This window comes from Hemitrygon akajei, chromosome 1 (assembly GCF_048418815.1).
Source record: "Hemitrygon akajei chromosome 1, sHemAka1.3, whole genome shotgun sequence".
In the NCBI taxonomy this organism is placed as follows: Eukaryota; Metazoa; Chordata; class Chondrichthyes; order Myliobatiformes; family Dasyatidae; genus Hemitrygon; species Hemitrygon akajei.
Window position 1 is genome coordinate 87,614,345 of NC_133124.1, and position 21,444 is coordinate 87,635,788.

General features: G+C 40.6%; 1 protein-coding gene across 1 annotated transcript in view; it reads right to left on the bottom strand.

Moving 5' to 3' along the window:
* Positions 1–6,300, bottom strand: part of rab12 (RAB12, member RAS oncogene family) — a 51,777-nt gene extending 45,477 nt beyond the window's left edge. Inside the window, exon 1 of the mRNA XM_073047483.1 lies at positions 5,935–6,300. Coding sequence (XP_072903584.1) covers positions 5,935–6,202 — 268 coding nt within the window. The 5' untranslated portion in view covers positions 6,203–6,300. The remainder of the gene's footprint in view (positions 1–5,934) is intronic.
* Positions 6,301–21,444: the final 15,144 nt, after the last annotated feature.

Here is a 21,444-nt window from a genome sequence, read left to right on the forward strand (position 1 = left end):
TACGGGGAATGGAAAGGGCAGGAGGTTGAGCTGGATTGCACTTGCAGAGGGTCAGTACAATATGATAGACTGAATGGCAATCTTCTGTGCTCCAACTATACTGACAGTGCATAATAGCACTCAGACTTTTTTGACCCCTTTCCTTTTTTTCATCTCATAGAAACATATAAAAGCAGATAACTGACCGAGCATTTTGCAAAAGGAACTAAGTCACAATACGATAATATTCCTTGCAAACCATGCCCTAAAATGTGATTTTAAAATCTGCAACATGAAGTTTATTTAGTTATTGCAATGGATAAACTTCCTACCTTCCTCCTTGGTCACGGAACAAATCAAGGCTGTAAATTATAGACTAAATTTAATAAAAACAGAGAAAAAAATCATGAGTACACATTGGCTTCCCCTTTTATGAAAATTTGGAGCCATTCTTAATGAAGAAAATTTTCAATCAATACTGAATGGTCCAATAAAAAGCAGGAATGCAAGTTGAAAAGAGACTTCTGATAACATCTAAGAACAGCAAATAGCAAATAGTTCTGGCTAAATACAAGTGAAGATTTTTTTTAAAAATGGCAGAACTGAAGTTCCAAATTTTAAAGGGATGCTGTTGCAAACCATGAATAGAGCACCAGGGAAGCAACATCAGCAAAGTTAATGAACAGATAAATGAGAAAATTAACCTTCATTTCCTTATATTCTTGGTCAGATTCAACAAATATGAATTGGAAAGGGTTTTTACAATAATTGTCAGGGCTAAAGCCAAATGCCATGTTAAGCTTCATCACTTTAAAAAAAAATGAGGACAATACTGAAAGTTAATGGGATCCAATAAGGTATATAGTAAAAACATTTCAACTGAGTAAAGGCAATACAATGCTAACTTGAGCTAAAGGCAATTCACACAGGGCAAGTACATCTGCCTCTTTTGCATTAGAGAAACCGAACAGATTGAGTGTTTACTTTGCAGAGCACTTAGATTTGTCTGAGAGTTGATCTTAGCTTCCTGTTGTATTCCACTTTAATACTCAGCCCCACACCTATTCCAACTCATCTGTCTGCAAGCTCCTCCACTGTCACAATTAGGCTTAATCTTAGCTTTAGTCTGGGCATTTTGCAATTTTCTGGAAAGAACACATTTTTTCCAACTTCAAGTCAACTCCTTTCATATCATTATGTTTGTATCTTTCACACGTCATTTCTATCAAACACTTTCCTGATGGTCAGCCCTGATGTTATCATCATCTGACCTGCTTCAACCAATCTTCATTTAGTCCTGTCCAGACAAAGGATCACAACCCAAAACATTGACTGTCTACTTAGCTCCACAGATACCACTTAACTAGTTGAGTATTTCCAGCATTTCCATTGTTGGTTCAGATTCCAGTATTTACTATCTTATTTTCTGGAATTTTCTCCATCTTGTCTGGGAATGCTACCTCCAAGTGATGTTTTCAAGATTGAGCAAACACGAGGAAATCTGCAGATGCCGGAAATTCAAACACACACAAAATGCTGGTGGAACACAGCAGGCCAGGCAGCATCTATAAGGGAGAAGCACTGTTGACGTTTCGGGCCGAGAGTGCTTTTCTAGATTGAGATTGTTTGGGGCAAACAAAAATATTGTATAAATTGTAAATTATTCAGTATGGAAAATTTATCAATTGGATTACTGCAAACTATCCCACCACACCAAAACCAATTTCCAATACCATTGTCATGTCTGTTCCCCTCTTGCACCCATTGTATATACAATACAACTTGGGTAATTTAACTCACTTCTTTCCCAAGCTAATTGGAATCAATAGCACTGAATTTTACTTCTTAGCCTTAAATTAAAATTACTTTTCGATCAGCAACTCTGACACAGAGAGAATGGTACCTTTCTAACTCAACCATGGATCATTTGGTAGAATCTCACCATGGCATCAGCAGAATCCTAGTATGTCTTCCTTCAGAAACAAGCACCAATGATTAAAATAACTCTTCAGTGCAGTACTGAAGGATGATGATACCAGCCTTCAGGAGAAATGCTGAACTAAAGCCGAACTTGCACTCATAGGTGGATGTGGAAAAGCCCACAATGCTACTTCCAGTGTACAACACTCCCTCGGTCGACATCCTCCAGATAATCTACCAAACAGCTTATTTTACTTCCCTTACCCAGTTTTTCATCTTAATTGTATTTCTGGAACTGTTAGAGCCTGAGATTTACAGTTCGGAGATCAATTGAGTGATCCAACACCTAGCTGTCTCAGAGAAGATTCCGGGAAGCAAGTGCATAGTCAAACGCCCTTGAGGTGAAGAAACCTAGAGATGGGATGCCAGCTGATGCCCGACTCCATTTCAATGATTGAAGCATCCGTTAATAGCTGATTAAAGCTTTGAGGAAGATTGAGAGATCAAAGCAAATGCAGAAGGCGAGCGAGGGTTCAGTGCTGACTGCCTGCTTTTTGATTGCTGATAGATCCCTCTGCTGCCGGAGAAGTTTGTGAATGACCTATCAATGTCTGGAGCTCGCTATGGCAGACAGACAGGCCTCTGTGATTGTGTGGTGTCTCTCTCTCTCAATGATGTCGGAGAGTGTTATCGTGGTTCTGGATTCTTGGATTGGACTATTGCATTCATGAACAGTGGGCTTTTTCAGAATTATGTTTTTTATAGTCTGTGTTTCTTTCCATTTTGTTCTGCAGGGGTAGGGGTTAATGTTCTTGTTACATTTTGTTGGTTTTTTTGTTCAGAGGGTGGAGGGTTTGATGTCTCTGAATGACTTTCATGGCTATCTGGAGAAGATAAACCTCCGTGTACGTATGGATATGTACTTTGAATCTTTGATGAAGAGTAGTGGCATTATTCCCAATACACTCAGTAAACATTGAGAAAAAAATTGCAAGTTGATATTTTGACAGGCTCATTCCTCCCACGTTATAACCTTTTTGCTTGAAACCGAAGGGCAATCACTACCGGCATTGATTCAGGCATTATCCTTTTCACAGGTACACAGTCTCAAAATTGCTAATATTCCTATGAAGACCTTCACCAACTTATCCTTTTATTCTACTCCCTATTTCTATTTGCTTAAATTGTATTGCCTCTTTGGTTTTTACAATGACACCAACCACAAATTCTTTATAGTGAAGTTAGTAATTCCTGATTTTTTTTGCTCCAGTTTCTTGGGGAACAATAGTGCATCCACCAGGCTTCACTACTGCCCCCAAGCTAAAACATCTGATCCTCAAAAAGCAGTACGAAATCACCAATTTAACGATTACTACATATTGTGAACCATCAAACTTGCATAACTTTAATATTTTCAATACCTTTAATGCTGCAGTACAATCCTGGGCCTAAAGTTCATATTGCTGAGAACTTTGCAACCACATGGGATTATGTATCTGAACACATTCAGCATACCTCATTTTCTAGGATGGATCAGTGCCATTCAATCTGTCTACTGAACAGCAGATAAACTACCTCAACAGTGTTTTAATCAGACACTGCTTTGGTAATTGAAGTGTAAAGACTACAAATGTACGCTTACATTGAGGTACAACTTTAATTATGCCCTAGTTGACTCTAAACTACTGTGCAAATTTTCAATCACTGCCTTATGTCCTAAGATTTGTTATCTTTGCAGTAGCAGTAATGCTATACATGCTAAATATAGGGAAAAAACAAATTACGCTAAATTTAATGTAAATATAAATTACAGTTAAATTAAGATAAGCAGTACAAAATCAGAAATTTTAAAAAAGTAGTGAGGTGGTGTTCATGGGTTCAATGTCCATTTATAAAATAGATGGCAGAGGGGAAGAAGCTGTCCCTGAATTAGTGAATCACATTATCAACAGTGAAAAAAGCTGGTAGTGCAACTTTTTGCCTGCCCTTCCAGCAATCAGGCAGGTTATCAATGAGCCTCAAATGAAATTTTTCCATGGTGATCAATCCCAACGAAATGAAGGAGAAAGTTGGGAAAATATGCATCATTTTTATCCCTACAATTGCACACCAGCTCTATACATAATACAATGAAGTTGCTATCTCATGCAGAAGTGCATTATTTCTCAAAGCCAGTGAAGAACTGTTGTTCAGTTTCCCTCTGATCATACCAAGGATTATGTTTCAAAACAAAATCTGAAGTTAGCACACAGGCTTACACAATGCCAAGATCAGCAAGGATGGTGCTTTCTCCAACTTTCATCCAGCTCACAAAAAACTCAAACGACGCAAGAAGCTGAATTTCTAGTACCCTGAGAGGATGGAAGATGGCAATCTGAGACTGACCAACAAAAGAAATCAGTCCAAGCTCATAAGCTCTTTCTATAATATAGATGGAGGATGCAAGTCAATGAGACTGCAGCTTTATCTGGGATGTGGAATAAACATTTTCTTCACAAAATACAAGCAAAATTCACAAAGATGAGCCATAACATCTACATACAAGACTGTACTAGGCAGGACATACTATTTCAACCTGTAACTTGGTTTCTCATTCCACAGAGGCCATCTGAACTGCTGAGTATTTCCATCATTAAGTACTTTTATAAACAATAACTAGAGCTTTTAAAAAAAATTGTCTAGATAATACTTGTTGCTTTCACATGCTTAATATAGTTTCTGACCTCAATCATTAACACTTTATATTGAAGCTCCAAGTACATTATGAAGAAAGTTTGATCTAAGCAGTATCTGAAAATCTGTTAAGATTAATTTGGGAAAGTTAATAAATTTCCTTGTGAATAAGTCAAATTTGAAAATAAATATGCTCCCCACACTTCATTATCCAAAGTATGAGATCAGACACCATGTAGAGTATTCTGGGGGAAATGGTGGAAAGAAAGGCAAAAAAAGACTGAAGCTGGGATGAAAGGGGACCATTACGCCAGGGAAAGGGCTGGCTTCCCGCAAATGGTCAAGACCTCTGATCAGGATGGTGACAGTTGTGGAGTATTGAAGGGAAGACTGCAAGAAGGGTCTGAACCCAAAATGTCAGCTGTCTATTTCCTCCTGCCTAACAATGCTGTGTTCCTCCGCAGTTTGTGTTAACCCATCATCTGCATCCTGGTGTCATGTGGATCACTCCTGACTCGTGAGAACAACAGAGCCAAATCCCCAACCACAGTGACTGGACAAGGAGAGAGGTCCACATCTGTCAGACCCTTGATTCCCCAATAAGAGTGCAGAGAATATTTACAAGGAAGTTGCCAGGTCTTCAGGACCAGAGTTAAAGGGAAAGGTTGACCAGATTAGGACTTCATTCCCTAAGGCTGGGGAGAATGTGGGGGGGGGGGGGGAGAAGAATACAAAATTATGAATAGTATAGGTAGATAGAATAAATGCAAGTGGGCTTTCTCAGCTGAAGTTGGGTTGGACTAGAACTAGAGGTCATGTGGTAACTGTGAAAGGCTTAAGGGGAACATGAACGGCAACTTCTTCATTCAGAAGGTGGTGAGAGTGTGGAACGAGCTGCCAAGAGAAGTGGTGGATGGGTTTGATTTCAAAAATTAAGAGAAATTCGAATAGGTAATGGATGGGAGCAGTCTGGAGGGCTACGTTCCGGGTGCAGGTCAATATGAATAGTTCGGCGTAAACTGGATGGATCGAATGACTCCGTAACAGAAGTGTCAGACTCCTGTAAAAGACTACAGGAAATCTAGTCTACCTATCCAGAATAAATGAGGTTTAAAGGGACCAGCACTCTTGGATAACATCCTGCTGGGGTTGGGGTGTCGGATTGAGGTAGAAAAGGCTGGGATAGTGGAGTTGGGCAGGGTGGTGTGGGGAGGGGATGTAACCAGGGGGAAGCACAGTAACCCTAGACAGGCTGGGGCGTCTGTAAAATAAACAGTCCGGCAATAAGCAGAGCTTCGGCCAGAGAAACAGCAAGGCCCAAAGCCCAACTGGCGCCGCCTCCTCCTTCCCTTCCCCACATACCGACGGTGGATTTGCAGGCCTCGCTGAACGTGTCGTCCGTGAAGCGCTCCATCAAGCTGGTCTTGCCCACGCCGCGGCTGCCGATGATGATCACCTGAAGTTTATAGTCAGCCGGCCGCGGCGGCTGCCTCCGGCGGCGGGAGTTGGCCGGGCTCGGCGAAGCCCCGCCGCTGGTCGACAAGCTGTTAGCCGACACAGACCTGGAGTTGGAGCTCAGCCCCCCGCCTCCACCGACCCCCTTCCTCCGTGGCACGGCTGCCCGCTCCATCGGCTCGCCGCTTTCAACTACCCCCAGCCCTTCCTTCCTTCCTTCCGCCAACAACAAATCTCCTCCAGGCTGACTGTCCGCACTCTTCCAGTATCCCAGTCAGCACCACGAGGGTCATCTTACGTCATGCCCACTCCTCATTAATATTAATTATCAAAGCCGTCCGGCGTGGGAGGTTGGAAAAGCGACCAAGTATGTTACATGATGAACTCAGTTTTCCCAGGGCGCAAATGTCATATTTTAGCAGATATAGATTTAAAAGTAGAGTGATTCAGTATTTTTAGACAGAAGTGGTGGGTGCCTAGAATGTGCTGCCGGGGGTTTGGTAGAGGCAAATACAATACTGGCCATAAAGAGGCATTTAGACAGGCGCTTCAATATGCTGAGAATGAAGGGACATGGTTCATGTACCGGTAGCTGGGTTTAGTTTAACTCGACATCTGGTCGGACGTGGCATCATGGGCCAAAGACTTTGGTCATGCTCCATGAGCAAAACAACCACACTAGAGGATGTCATTCCTATTTATACCAAAACAGACTGGTTGATTGATTTTGCTTTTTTTTTGCATGTGTATAATATTTTCTACTAATTCAAGGGATTTGGCTTCACAGGCTGAACCAGAACTTAAATTAATTTCACTTGCGAAGGTGACAGTGACCTGCCTTCTTGAACTGCTGCGGGGAGATTTGGAGGGAGTTCTAGAACTTTCATCCAGTGATGGTGAGGCATTGAGGATCCTTTTCCATGTCTGGTAGTTGCGTGTCTTGAAAAGCAACTTCCGGTTGGTGGTGTTCCTATGGTTGTGCTGCTTTTCAACTACTAGCTGTTAGAGGTAACACACATAAAATGCTGGTGGGACGCAGCAGGCCAGGCAGCATCTATAGGAAGAAGTACAGTCGACGTTTCAGGCCGAGACCCTTCATCAGGGCTAATTGAAAGAAAAAAAGTAGATGGGCTTTGGGCCTTGCTGTTTCTCTGGCATTTTTTCTTTCAGTTAGTCCTGACGAAGGGTCTCGGCCGGAAACATTGACTGTGCTTCTTCCTGTAGATGCTGCCTGGCCTGCTGCGTTGGACCAGCATTTTGTGTGTATTGCTTGAATTTCCAGCATCTGCAGATTTCCTTGTGCAGTTGTTAGAGGTCGTGGGTTTAGAAGATGCTGTCTAAAGATTCTTGATGAGTTGTGGCAACGCATCCTGCATATGGTGTTTCTACTCTGTGTCGGGTGGGGTAAGTGAATGACAGTGGTCGGGGTGCCTCTCAGATGGGCTGCTATGAACTGTTAAGATGCCGAGCTTCTTGTGTGCTGTTGAAGCTGCAATCATCTGGGCAAGTGGGGAGTTTTCCATGTCTGTAGACGTACTGTAGAAGGTAGAGGGGCTTTGGGGAGTTGGGAGGTGGATTCCTAGCCTCGACCTGCTCTTGTAGCCATCTTGTGTATATGGCGTACCCATTTTTGGACCCCAGCCCCAAATCAGCAACACAGCACAAACAAAAATTATTATCTAACTGCCGCATTAACTCACTCTATCCTGCAACTTGGAATCATGATTTACTTATCGGGAGACCACAGTTAGTGTGCATCATAAGGCCAGAAGATAGAGAGGCAGAAATAGGCTATTTGACCCATTGAGTCCACTCTGCCATTTCATCATGGCTGATTCAATCTTCCTCTCAGTCGCAATCTCCTACCTTCTCCCCGTATCCCTTCATGACCTGACCAATCATGAATCTATCAACCTCTGCCTTAAATATACATAAAGACTTGGCAGTTACCTGTGGCAAAGAATTCCACAGTTTCACCACTCTCCAGCTAAAGAAATTCCTCCTTATCTCCATTCTGAAAGGATGCCCTCTTATTCAAGGCTGGGTCCATAGGAAACATCCTCTCACATCCACTCTATCAAGGCCTTTCACCATTTGATATGTTTCAATGAGGTCACCCCCTCATTCTCCTGAATTCTAGTGAACAGAGGTCCAGAACAATCAAATGCTCTTCACATGACAAGCCACTCAATCCTGGAATCATTTTCATGAACTTCCTTTGAACCCTCCCCAGTTTCAGTTCATCCTTACTAAGATAAGGGGCCCAAAACTACTCACAATACTCCAACTAAGGCCTTACCAGTGCTTTATAAAGTGTAAACATTACATCCTTGCTTTTATATTCTAGTCCTCTTGAAATGATTGCTAACATTGCATTTGCCTTCCTCACCACAGACTAAACCTGCAAATTAAACTTTTGGGAATCCTGCACGAGGATTCTCAAGTCCCTTTGCATCTCAGTTTTTTTGTATTTTCTCTCCATTTCGAAAATAGTCAACCTTTTCAGTTCTTCAACCAAAGTGGATGACCATACACTTCCTGACACTGTATTCCATCTGCTACTTCTTTACTGACTGTCCAAATCTGTCTAGGTGCTTCTGTAGTCTTACTTCCTCATAACTACATGCCACTCCACCTATCTTCCAGCATCTACATGTTTTTATTTAATTCCCTAACTGCACTGTTCTGATTCAATAACTGGAAACTTATAGCAATAATGATAATGGGGGCAGTTATCCAGATAGAGTAATGTTTGGCAAGGAAGGAATAAAGTCAGAGATTTGTGCTGGCATCCTTCAAGAGTCAAAGAAGCATCAGAATTAGAATCAGGTTTATTATCACCGGCATGTGACGTGAAATTTGTTAACTTAGCAGCAGCAGTTCAAGGCAATACATAATCTAGAAGAGAAAAAATAAATAAAATAAAGAAATAAATAAACAAGTAAATCAATTATGTATATTGAATAGATTTTTTAAAATGTGCAAAAACATAAATACTGTACATTAAAGAAGGTGAGGTAGTGTCCAAAGATTCAATGTCCATTTAGGAATTGGATGGTAGTGGGGATGAAGCTGTTCCTGAATTGCTGAGAGTGTGCCTTCAGGCTTCTGTTCCTCCAACCTGATGGTAACAGTGAGTAAAGGGCATGCCCTGGGTGCTGGAGGTCCTTAATAATGGACACTGCCTTTCTGAGACACAGCTCCCTAAAGATGTCCTGGGTACTTTGTAGGCCAGTGCCCAAGATGGAACTGATAAGTTTTACAACCTTCTGCAGCTTCTTTTCGTCCTGTGTAGTAGCCCCTCCATACCAGACAGTAATGCAGCCTGTCAGAATGCTCTCTACGGTACATCAAAAGAAGTTTTTGAGTGTATTTGTTGACATGCCAAATCTCTTCAAACTCCAAATGAAGTATAGCCACTATCTTGCCTTCTTTATAACCACATCGATATGTTGAGACCAGTTTACATCCACAGAGATCTTGACACCGAGAAACTTGAAGCTGCTCACTCTCTCCACTTCTGATCCCTCTCTGTGGATTGGTATGTGCTCCTTTGTCTTACCCTTTCTGAAGTCCACAATCAGCTGTTTCGTCCTACTGATGTTGACTGCCAGGTTGTTGCTGCGGCACCATTCCGCTACAGTAGTTAGCATGTCTCACTCCTATACACCCTCATGTCACCACCTGAGATTCTACCAACAATGGTTGTATCGTCAGCAACTTTATAGATGGTATTTGAGCTATGCCTAGCCACACAGTCATGTGTATACAGAGAGTAGACCAATGGGCTAAGCACAGATCCCTGAGGTACACCAGGTTAATATGCCATATAATGTGAAAGTGTGGTATCTTCTCTATATCTCTAAGGCATCTGATTCTTGTAAAGTTGCTTAAAACACCACAAGCTGACAATTCATTGGCTGAATTGAGCTAAGTTCCTTTCTTTATAGTGTGGCTTCTCCAGCTAAATCTCTTTGTATTATAACCTTTATCCACCCAACGTGGGTTTTATGCCAATATTGCTCTGGAATGCATTTGTCTCTAATACCCTTATGAAGCTAAGGTATTCAACATCATGCAAAAACTGTATCAGGAACATGAATATTTTTCATTCTCAGTATTTATTGCACATTTTTTGTGACCCAATGTGATAGTTTGCTCTAATTGAGTAGCTTGCTGGAGGGTTGTTAAGAAGCCGGCACAATGGTATAGGGCTCGTGTTGCATAAAGATTTTAATGCTAAGCACCATGGTTTTCTTTCCCTTTGGGAGTTTACAGAGCAGTTGGGTTTTAATGTCAATCTGATAGGTTTATGATAATTTTTATAGTACCTCCTTTTCATTCTATTGTTAATGGATCTCATTACCTATGCTTATTGTCCCAGACCCCAAAGTTATATTTTAAGCACCTTATAGCCGATGTCATTACCACCACTTACTTAAAACAGTAACACTTTTTGGAGTAACTCTTGGACTCAAAAAAGAAGACAAGCTGTACTTTTCTCCTCTCAACAGATCAAAGCCATTCACTTTATCTTGCACAGTTCATTGTTCGATGAATGTTGACAGTTAACCCTTATTTCCCTGCGAAGTCTGACATATACCCTTTTTTCATGACTCTGAATGTAAATCCTATCATGAAAATTGAAGAGGTTAATTTTCACCCTTGTCACCTGGCCACTAACCTGATTTTAATTCTTCAGTGCAATGGAAGTAGATTCTTCAAGAGCATAGCTCCTCTGGATTATACTGAAGATGATGAAGATGAAACTTTATCCAAGTCTTCACTATTGGTTTCATTAATATGGCATTCATATGTCATCTCAAAAAACAAACCCAAAAGAGAATGTCTTCTCCAAATCATAAACGTTTTAGTTCTTGGAAAACAATGAAGGCAAAAGAACTGCCAGTGATTGGCTGGAGACCAAGTTTGTTTATATTACACCAGACCTTTGGAGCAGTGTGCTTAACAGATGAATGATCACAATTAAAGAATGGAAAAACCCCACAAAATTGAATGCAGAAACTACGAGAGGTTGCATATTGCAATTGCAGGAAATTTGAATTAATAAAGAATGCTGGAAATCCTGAACAGTTTAAGAGAAAAACTGGGTTAACAAGCATGATCTTGCATCAAAGAGGAAGATGACATTAGAGTTAGGTTTGAAATTGCAGAAAAACACAAAATGCTGGCAGAACTCAGCAGGCCAGACAGCATCTATGGGAGGATGTAATAACGACGTTTCAGGCCGAAACCCTTCATCAGGAGTGAAATTGCAGAGTTCAATAAAGTCCCATGAACTGTAACATGACCGGATGGGAGATGAAAATAACCAGGTAATAACTGGTTTCAGAGTAGCATTAGAAAAATATTTTTTTTTGTGAATTCTTATATGATACAATGTTCCTGTGATGAGACCAAAGACGTAGGTGCAGAATTAGGCCATTCAGCCCATCGAGCCTGCTCTGCCATTCCATCTTGCCTGATCCTGGATCCCACTCAACCCTATACACCTGCCTTCTCACCATATTTTTTGATGCCCTGACCAATCAGGAAACTATCAACTTCTGCTTTAAATATACCCACAGACTTGGCCTCCACTGCAGCTTGTGGCAGGGCATTCCACAGATTCACTACTCTCTGGCTAAAATAATTACTCCTTAGCTCTGTTCTAAAGGGTTGCCCCTCAGTTTTGAGGCTGTGCCCTCTAGTTCTGGATACCCCCCCCCCCCCCCCCCCCCCCACAGGAAACATCCACTCCAGATTCACCTCATCTAATTCTTTCAACTTTTGCTAGGTTTCAATGAGATCCTCCCACATTCATCTAAATTCCAATGAGTACAGGCCCATGGCTGCCAAACAGTCCTTGTATGTTAACCCCTTCATTTCCAAATCATCCTTGTGAACCTCCACTGGACTCTCTCCAATGACAACACATCCTTTCTGAGATATGGGGCCCAAAACTGTTAACAATTCTCCAGGTGCAGCCTGACTAGTATAAAGATTCAGCATTATCTCTTTGGTTTTATATTCAATTCCCCTTGAAATAAATGCCAGCATTGCATTTGCCTTCTTTACCAGAGATTCAACAGTAGAGTCTTGCACAAGTACTCCTAAGTCCCTCTACACTTAGAACCATAGAAACATAGAACATTACAGCACAGAAAAGGCTGTGCCAAACCATTTTTCTGCCTAATCCCACTGAACTGCACCTGGACCATATCCCTCCATACACCTGTCGTCCATGTACCTGTGCAAGTTTTTCTTAAATGTTAAAAGACAGCCCACATTTACCACTTCATCTGGCAGCTCATTCCACACTCCTACCACTTTCTGTGTGAAGAAGCCCCCTCCCGAAAGTTCACTTTACAGATACCATGCTGGCTATGCCTTATTCTTTCATTTGTCTCCAACCACTGAGGTTAGACTAACTGGCCTGTAATTTCCTTCTTTTTTGACTTCCTCCCTTCTTAAAGAGTGGAGCAGCATTTTCAATTTTCCAGTCCTCCGAGACCATGCCAGAATCAAGTGATTCTTGAACCAATGCATCTGGTTAGTGTTTCTTCAGCAAGCTCTCTCAGGACTCAGGAAATATAGTCCATCTAGTCCAGGTGACTTATCCATCTTAAGCCCTTTGAGTTTGACTTGCACTTATTACTTTGTATTAGCAATGGCAATCACTACTGCTCCCTGACACTCACAGAACTCTGGCACACTGCTAGTGTCTTCCACAGTGAAGATAGATGCAAAGTACTCATTAAGTTCATCTGCTAATTTCTTTGTCCCCCATTACTACCTCACCAGCATCATTTTCCAGTGGCCCAAGATCAAATCTCACCTCCCTTTTACTCTTGATATGACCGAAAAAAACTTGCAGTATCTTGCTTTATATTATTAGCTAGTTTGCCCTCATATTTCATCTTCTCCCTTCCTATAACTTTTTCAGTTGCCTTTTGTTATATGTTAAAAGCTTCCCAATCATCCAACTTCCCTCAAAATTTTGCTGCTTTATATGCCCTTTCCTTGATTTTTATGTAGTCCTTAACTTCACTTGTCAACCACAGTTGCTTAGCCCTGCCATTTGAGAACTTCTTCTGTGGGACATATCTATCCTGTGCCTTGGGAACTATTCCCAGAAACTTCGGCCACCTCTTCTCTGCCATCAGCCCTACCAGAATCCTCCTTCAATCCACCTGGGCAAGCTCTTCTCTCACGCCTCTGTAATTCCCTTTATTCCATTGCAATACTGATACATGAGACTTATGCTTCTCCCTCTCAAGTTACAGTAGGAATTCAATCATACTATGATCACTGCTTCCTAAGGGTTCCTTTATGTTAAGCTCTCTAGTAGATCTGGGTTATTACATAACACCCAAACTAAGATAGCCTTTTCCTGAGTAGGCTCAAGCACAAGCTGCTCTAAAAAGCCATCTTGTTGACATTCAAAAATTTCCTCTCTTGTAATCCAACACCAACCTGATTTTCCCAATCCCCTTGCATATATAAGTCCCCCACCCCAATTGTGATATTACCCTTATTACATGCCTTTTGCAGCTCCCTTTGCAGTTCCAAGCAACACATACAATATGCTGGAGGAACTCAGCAGGCCAGGCAGCATCTATGGAAAAAAGTACAGTCAACGTTTCAGGCCGAGACCCTTCGGCACGGCACAGAATGCTTTTTTTATCCTTGCAGTTTCTTATCTCCACCCACATTGATTTAACATACTGTTGCAAAGTTTTCATTGCACCTGTGCATACATGTACAGTACTTATGTATATTACAGTAAATTTGACTTTAACTTTGGATTTTGAATGTGGATGTCAGCTGCGGTACAGGCACTTACTGTTCTCTATTTTTCATGAACGGATCAGGCTGTTTGTGAGTCAACCACATTGTCAGTATGGAGTCATTTTTTGAACCAGGCCACACAAGGGTGGTAGATGAACCCCATGAGGACATTACTGAACCAGATTGATGTCAAGTTTGGCTGCCACTGAGACCGTAGTGGTTAGACAGTGGAAGTGATATTGAAATAAACATCTGAAGGTTTGTGTGGACAAGTCCAATCAAAGAAGAGGAGTGTGAGTGAAAATCAAAATGACAGCAGATGTACACTCAGCAGGTCAGACTACATCTGTGGGAAGAGAAGTCTGGGGGCTCAGTGTTTCATTATGGTGATTAATGGAAAAATCTAGCAAATCTTAACCCATGGAAGATCCTTTAAAATAATGTGGTCAAATATTTCCAGCAATTCTTTGTTTTTTGTTTTTGTTTAAAATGTAATCAAGAATGAAACCAGGTTGATTTTACAATTATACAATACACTGGTTTTTGCCTGCCTGGAGATACATGGGAGCTCTTTTGTTAACAAACTCCATTGTCTGATACTTGTGTGCTCTGACAGCTGCTTATGCCCAAATGGACCAGGACGAGATCCTCTCCAGATCCTGCTTCTAGGGCACGTACTGCTTCATTAACTGAGGAGTTACAAATGTAATTGAATATTACTTAATCAGTGAAAAACCCTACTTCTCTCCTTCTTGGAGTATTCCTTATTTAATCCTTATTGGAGTAAAGGTCATTGGTGAAGCTTCTGAAAATAGGACTGGGTAACTCCTACAGAAAAATTAAGTATTTTGCATCTGTAATTTACAAACGTAAGTAATAAAAAAATGACCACTCTTAAAAGTTTTTACTTATTTCTATATGCCATGAATTAAAGGAATAAAATTCAGCAAATCAATTTTCATGGTTCATTTTTTCCATAGCTGTAAAAACCCATTACGTTTTTTAAGACCTGTCATCTTTATCTCTTATTGATACATGGAACAAAAAATTAGCATACACCTGAATTTAATTTTAATAAATTATTGTTCTTAATATATACACTATTTAATAAATTATGTAATTAAACTCAGCATCCAATTCCTCATTTTAGTTGAATAACTCCATTGCAGAATGTTGCACCAAGCTGGCATTCTGCCGCTGATCTGATCTGTGATAACAGTGCATGACAGTGTGTTAATCAGGAAAAACAAAAGTGATTAGAGTATTGTGGCTTTTTAACACTGAAAGAATTGAAAATCAATGTTTAGATTTTTGTCTGCAGACTCTCAATAACTTGAAGCTTGGCCAACATTAGGACAAAATCAAGAGCAGTTGTTCTCCCTGGTTTGCTCCCCATCGTCCCCACTTGCTCGTACTCTCTTGGGCTGAATGTATAGGTACATTGGTTTATTGTTGTCACATGTATTGAATTGCAGTTTTGCATGCCACCCAAACAGATCACTGTATCCCATCAATACAATGGGGTAGTACAAAACAAAAGCAATATCAGAAAGCCAAATGAAGTATTACAGAGAAAGTGTGGTGCAGGCAGACAATATGATGCAAGACCATTAGGTCAAGGGTCAATCTTATACAAGAGGACTGTTCAATAACCTTATAACAGTGGGATAAAATCTGACCTTGACCCTGGTGGTATGTGCTTTCAAGCTTGGGTATCTTCTACCCGATGGCAGGGGGAGAAGAGAGAATGTCCAGTTTTGGCGGGGTTTTTGATTACATTGTTTGTCTTACCAGGACAGAATCCATGGAAGGGTGGCTGGTTTACCTGAAGTGCTGAGCAGTGTCCGCACTGTCTGCAATTCCTTGCGCTCTTGCCATACCAAGCTATGATGAAGAGTCAGTGGAGCACGCTGTCTGCACCTGGGAAATGCTCGTGGAGGTGTAGTGAGGCCCTACCAGTAGGTAGATCCCAGACAACATACTGATGTGGCACAGGCCTTGGAGCACCTTGACAGTCTTTGACAGGAGGCAAGGCTGGTGTAAACCAAGGCTGTGATATCTTTAATATTCAATGATAGTGAAAAAACATTAAGTTGAAATGAATTAAAAATAAATGAAAATTATTTGACAATGAAATAATTTTAACATTTAGTAACAAATGAAGGGGCACCACAGAGGTGCACCTAACAGAGGGGCTGCCTTGCATTACCAAAGACTTGGTTCCATCCTGTCCTTGGGTGCTGTCAAAGCGGAATTTGAATGCATTCTCGATGATTTTGTGTGTTTCCTCCAGGCTTCCCACACCACAAAGATATGCAGTTGGCAGTGTTAATGCTGAATCAATGGGCAGAGTTTCTGTGCTGTATTGCTTCATGACAAATTAGCAACAACATCTCCTCACCATCAGCATACTTACATTTAGGGCTGTGTACTTAGCCCCCTGCTCAACCCACTTTTTGAATGTGTGGCTAAGTACAGCTCCAATGCTGTATTTAAGTTTGCTGATGATCCCACTGTTGCCAACTGAATCAAAAGTGGTAACAAACTGGCATATTGGAGAGAAATTGAAAATCTGGTTGAGTGATGCCACAACAACCTCTTCTGACACACCATCATCAAAACCACAGAGCTGATTATTAACTGCAGGAGGAAGAGGAGCCAATCCTCATTAGGGGATTGGAGATGGAGAGGGTCAGTAGCTTTAAATTACTTGATGTGAACATATTAAAAGATCTACCTGGGACCAGCACGTAAGTGTCATTACAAAGAAGGCAAGACAACACTTCTACTTTCTTGGAAGTATATCAACAAAATTCAATGTGCCATCAAAAACTTCGATAAGTTTCTATAGATGCACAGTGGAGAGTATCCTAACTGGTTGCATCACACCCTGGTATGGAAGCACCAGTTCCCAGGAACAGAAAAGGCTACAGGAAATGGTGGAGACAGCCCAGTTGATCATGGGCAAAGCCCTCCCCACCATTGAGTACACTTACATGGAGCACTGCCACAAGAAAGCAACATCAATCATCAAAGAGCCCCACTGTCCAGGCCATGGCTTTTTCTCACTACTACAATTAGGCATGAGGTACAGAAGCCTCAGGTCCAACATCAACACAGGACCTGAAACAGTTCCTACTTTACAACCAAGTGTCCTGAACCTGTGTGGATAACTTCACTCACCATTACTCTCAATGGATTCAGCAACCTACAGGCACACATCCAAAGACACTTTACAATTCTTGTTCTCAATATGATATTTTTTATTTGCACAATTTGTATTTTGCACATTTGTTGTTTGTCACTCTTTGTTAACGTGTAGTTTATTATGAAATTCTATTGTATTTCTTCTTTTCCTGTAAATGCCTGCAAGACAATGAACCCCAAGGTATATATGCACCTTGACATTTAATTTGAAATAGATGCACTTTGACTTTGACTATGTGGCTTTGAAATGTGAAAAATAAATAACCAGCTTTTTTCTCCTATTTCTTGTTTGGGAATCTCCATTGAAGAGACTAATGCAAAGCTGTGGAATTCAACAAAGCTGGCCTGCACTGTTAGACATCGGTCAGTATCCAGTGATGGAACAGAGTAAAGGTGCACTTGCATCTGGTACTCTGGCATGGATCCAGGTTTTCCTTGTCTCATGGCAAACTGATTCAGAGAATGTACAACAGCACCGGATAGGATGAGCCCTTTGACCCACAGTGTCTGTGCCACCCCTTCTGCTTAGTTAAGCTATCCCATCCGCCTGCATACTGTTTTAATCCCTTCACCCACCTATATTTATGCTCTAATAATAGAAATAATACAAACAAATTTTAAACTTAAAGTTGATCCCTGTGAAGTATTCAAATAACTTAATTTTAATTTATTGATTTATGTAGTTTATGATTAAAAGGTGCACTGCACAAATATATTATCTAAAAACGATTTTTCCACAGGGACGGGACCTATGCTAGCACAGGGCAGACCTTGATCTAAGGAGACAGATACGAACTAGTGATGCAGCTGAGAAAAAAAACACTTTGTTCAATTGAGCCATTTTTGCAGCTGGGGTTTCAAGATTTACTCTACATGGACCGAGCCATTAAAACAGGCACCCAGCATTAGAATAGAGCATTGATTAAGCTTCAGTGTTTGTGGGCCAAGTTTCTTTCTCAATGGACATTCTAGAATTTCTAAGGATCTTTCAGCTGTCCAAAAGTGAATAAACCATTCACTTTTTAAGTTTTATATCAGAACACTTAAAGAAGCAGAAGCTGTGAGGCTAAGACTGTTTATTATGTTTGATATATTTGGAAACCTAATTCTGTATGTAAATCAAATGGATGCTAGTATTTTAAGAGGCTCACAGGGAATAAAATGTATTAAAACTGTCAATAAGCAATTTAATATTTAAAATTGCTCAAATTAATAAAAATATAAATGAGTAGGTTGTTGCCCTCATCCAATACTTATCTTTGCTAACACAATAGGAGAGGGTGTTGTCAATTAGGCCCTTCAAGCCAACCCCACCATTTAATATGATCATGGTTCATCTATACTAGCTTTAACCTCTATGTCGTTTTTCCATATCCTTGTTTTTTTAAACCTATCAAATAATTATTCCCCTCCACTTTGAATGCTTGATCCGGCTTCCACCACCAGCTGAAGCAAGGAATTCCTGAAGTCCACTGCCCTTTGTGAGAAGAAATTTTATTTTATGTTGCTGGCACCTATCTTGTTTGGTACTCTTCCAACAGCGAAAAGATCAAGCCCCCTTAGAATCTTACATGTCTGAATAAATTCATCACTTATTCGTATATAGACCCATACTATTCTGTATAATTGCAATAAAACCTTCCTATTTTTAAATTCCAACCCCTTTTCAATGAAATGCTGATTGCCTTCTTAACTGCTTGTTGGACTTGCCTGCTAGTTATTTATGATTCACGCATTATAACATCTAGAACCGGCTCTACATCACTAATTTGAGTCTCATTCCATTTGGATTACAATATACCTGATATCTCTTTGAACTACATAAGCTCATATATCCATATATTAAACTCCATTTGCAACAGGTGGATCCATGTGAGAAGTAGTGAGGAGGGAAGAATGGAAATAGCGATACCTTGGTTGTGAGCCTTCATTTATTCTACTTCAGATGCTCCAGGGTCCAAGTTCCTGCCTTGTCACCGACCTTGCTGACTGCTAGAATTCTCAGTAGATTAGGATACTACCTCATGACTTTTCATCTTGTTAGCAACTCCAAAATGTTCAGTGTGCAGTTACCTTCCTTAGCCTGAGCCAAAACTCGGTACCATTTCTACAAGACATTACCCAGGCTGGTTATCAAGCATCAGCAGTTAATTGTGCATTCTGAGTTATGCCCATAGCAGCAACACAGGGACAAATCCTTCACACCTACGTGGTGGGAGAGCCCTGTATTTCACACCTTAACAATTAACCAGCTCCAAGCCTGAAAGATGTTGGAAGGGAGTGGAGGAATACAAAGTAAACGTCACAATTTTAACTAACATTATTGTACTAAGGGACCTCAATTTTTACAAAAATGAATATCAACGCCAAATACAGAAAGCAGAATATTGGAGCTGATTTTAATAGCCCTCTTCCTCTCTAGTATGGAAGAATGATGCGGAAAAACGGCAGAGTTTACATCACATTCCTACCTTCTAATACCACATGACCTTGCCTACACTGAAGTGGATGCTGTATTATCCACACTGTAGTTTTCTTTGTCATTGTTTTATCCGTGTGGACTCCAATGGGGCAAAACATGATATTCCATCCATAAACAAGTATACAGCACAAATTATTTATCTCAGTCGGCCCTCCTTATCCGCGAGTTCCGCATGCGCGAATTCAACCAACCGCGAATTGAGAAAACCTGGAAGTGCCCTTCCAGCACTTGTTGTTTGATCCTTAAATGGAACGAAGCCTCCATGTCACCCGAGGGATAACAACAGGCCTACAACCACTGCAAGATTTGTTTGAAGATGCAAAGAAAAAGAAGAGACAGCTTCCTATAACAATGTTTCTAACTAAAACATCTGCAGTTCTGAAGTCATGACGTTCAACGCTTGAAGATCCTCAGCCCTCAACCTCCACAGAACCTGACTTTAGTATTATTGAGCCTCCTCCAAAGCATCCTTATTCCCTAAACAAGACAGTGTAACAACTACTGTACAGGTATTACAGGTTTTACTCGTTGTTTGATCATTGTTGGCCTCTCCTTCGTTCGCTACTTTGTGTTGTGAGCGAGAGGAATGTGTACAGTTTTTATTGCTTGTCAATATTCCCTAAACAAGACAGTGTAACAACTATTTACATAGCGTTTTCATTGTATTAGGTATTATAAGTAATCTAGAGATGATTTAAAGTATACGGGAAGATGTGCGTAGGTTATATGCAAATACTACGCCATTTTATATAAGAGACTTGAGCAATCCGTGTTTTTTGGTATCCACGGGGGTCCCAGAACCAACTCCTCGCAAATAAGGAGGGCCAACTGTATAGCCACTTCATGGTCTTTTTATCACTGTCAATAATGCAAGACACCATGAACATAAAACCTAATTTAGTTGCCAAATTAGTATTATTAACCAGTGAAGAATTTGTTAAAATTGATGAATGAAGGCTTGACCTTACTTGGAAGACTTAATTTGATTCATTTTAAATCACCCATTATATATTCATAGAATGAATCCACATATTGCTGGTGCAGCTTGCACTGTCAACAATCCTGGTTTAGTAATTTAAATCTTAACATGTATATACGTAAGAAAAGGACAACAATGAATACTTTTGGTTGTGATTTGGGTTTGATTGGAGAGGTTTGAACTTGACTGTGAGATACAACTCTAGGTTTGGGAAGGAGTTTAGGAAGTCCGATTCTTATTCTTTTGTGTAGTGGACAGAGAGTAGAATCATAGAGTCATAGAACACTACAGCACAGTAACTGGTTTTTCAGCCCATCTGGTCAGTGCAGAACCATTAATCTGCCTCATCCCATCGACCTGCACCTGCACAGTAGATCTCTATACCCCTCTCATCCAAATTTCTGTTAAATGTTGAACCCTTAACCCATGACCTCTAGTTGTAGTCTCACCCAATTTCAGTGGAAAAAGTCTACTTACATTTACCCTATCTGCACCCCTTATAATTTTGTACACCTCAATCAAATCTCTCCTCAATCTTCTACCTTCCAGGGAATAAAGTTATACTCTAATAAACCTTACCCTGTAACTCAAGTCCTCAAGTCCTGGTAACATCTTTGTAAATTTTAGCTGCACTCTTCCAATCTTACTTAAATCTTTCCTGTAGGTAGGTGACCAAAAATGCATACAATACTCCAAATTAGGCTTCACTAACATCTTGTACAATTTCAATATTAGATCCCAACTCCTGTACTCAGTATGTTGATTTATGAAGGCTAATGTGCTGAACGCTTTCATTACCACCCTATCAATCTATGACACCACTTACAAGGAATTATGGATTCCTCTGTTCTATCATACTTCTCAGTACCCTACTGCTCACTGTGTAAGATTTACTCTGGTTGGTCCTCCCAGAGTGCAATACAGCACATTTCGTCTGCATTAAATTCCATCTGTCATT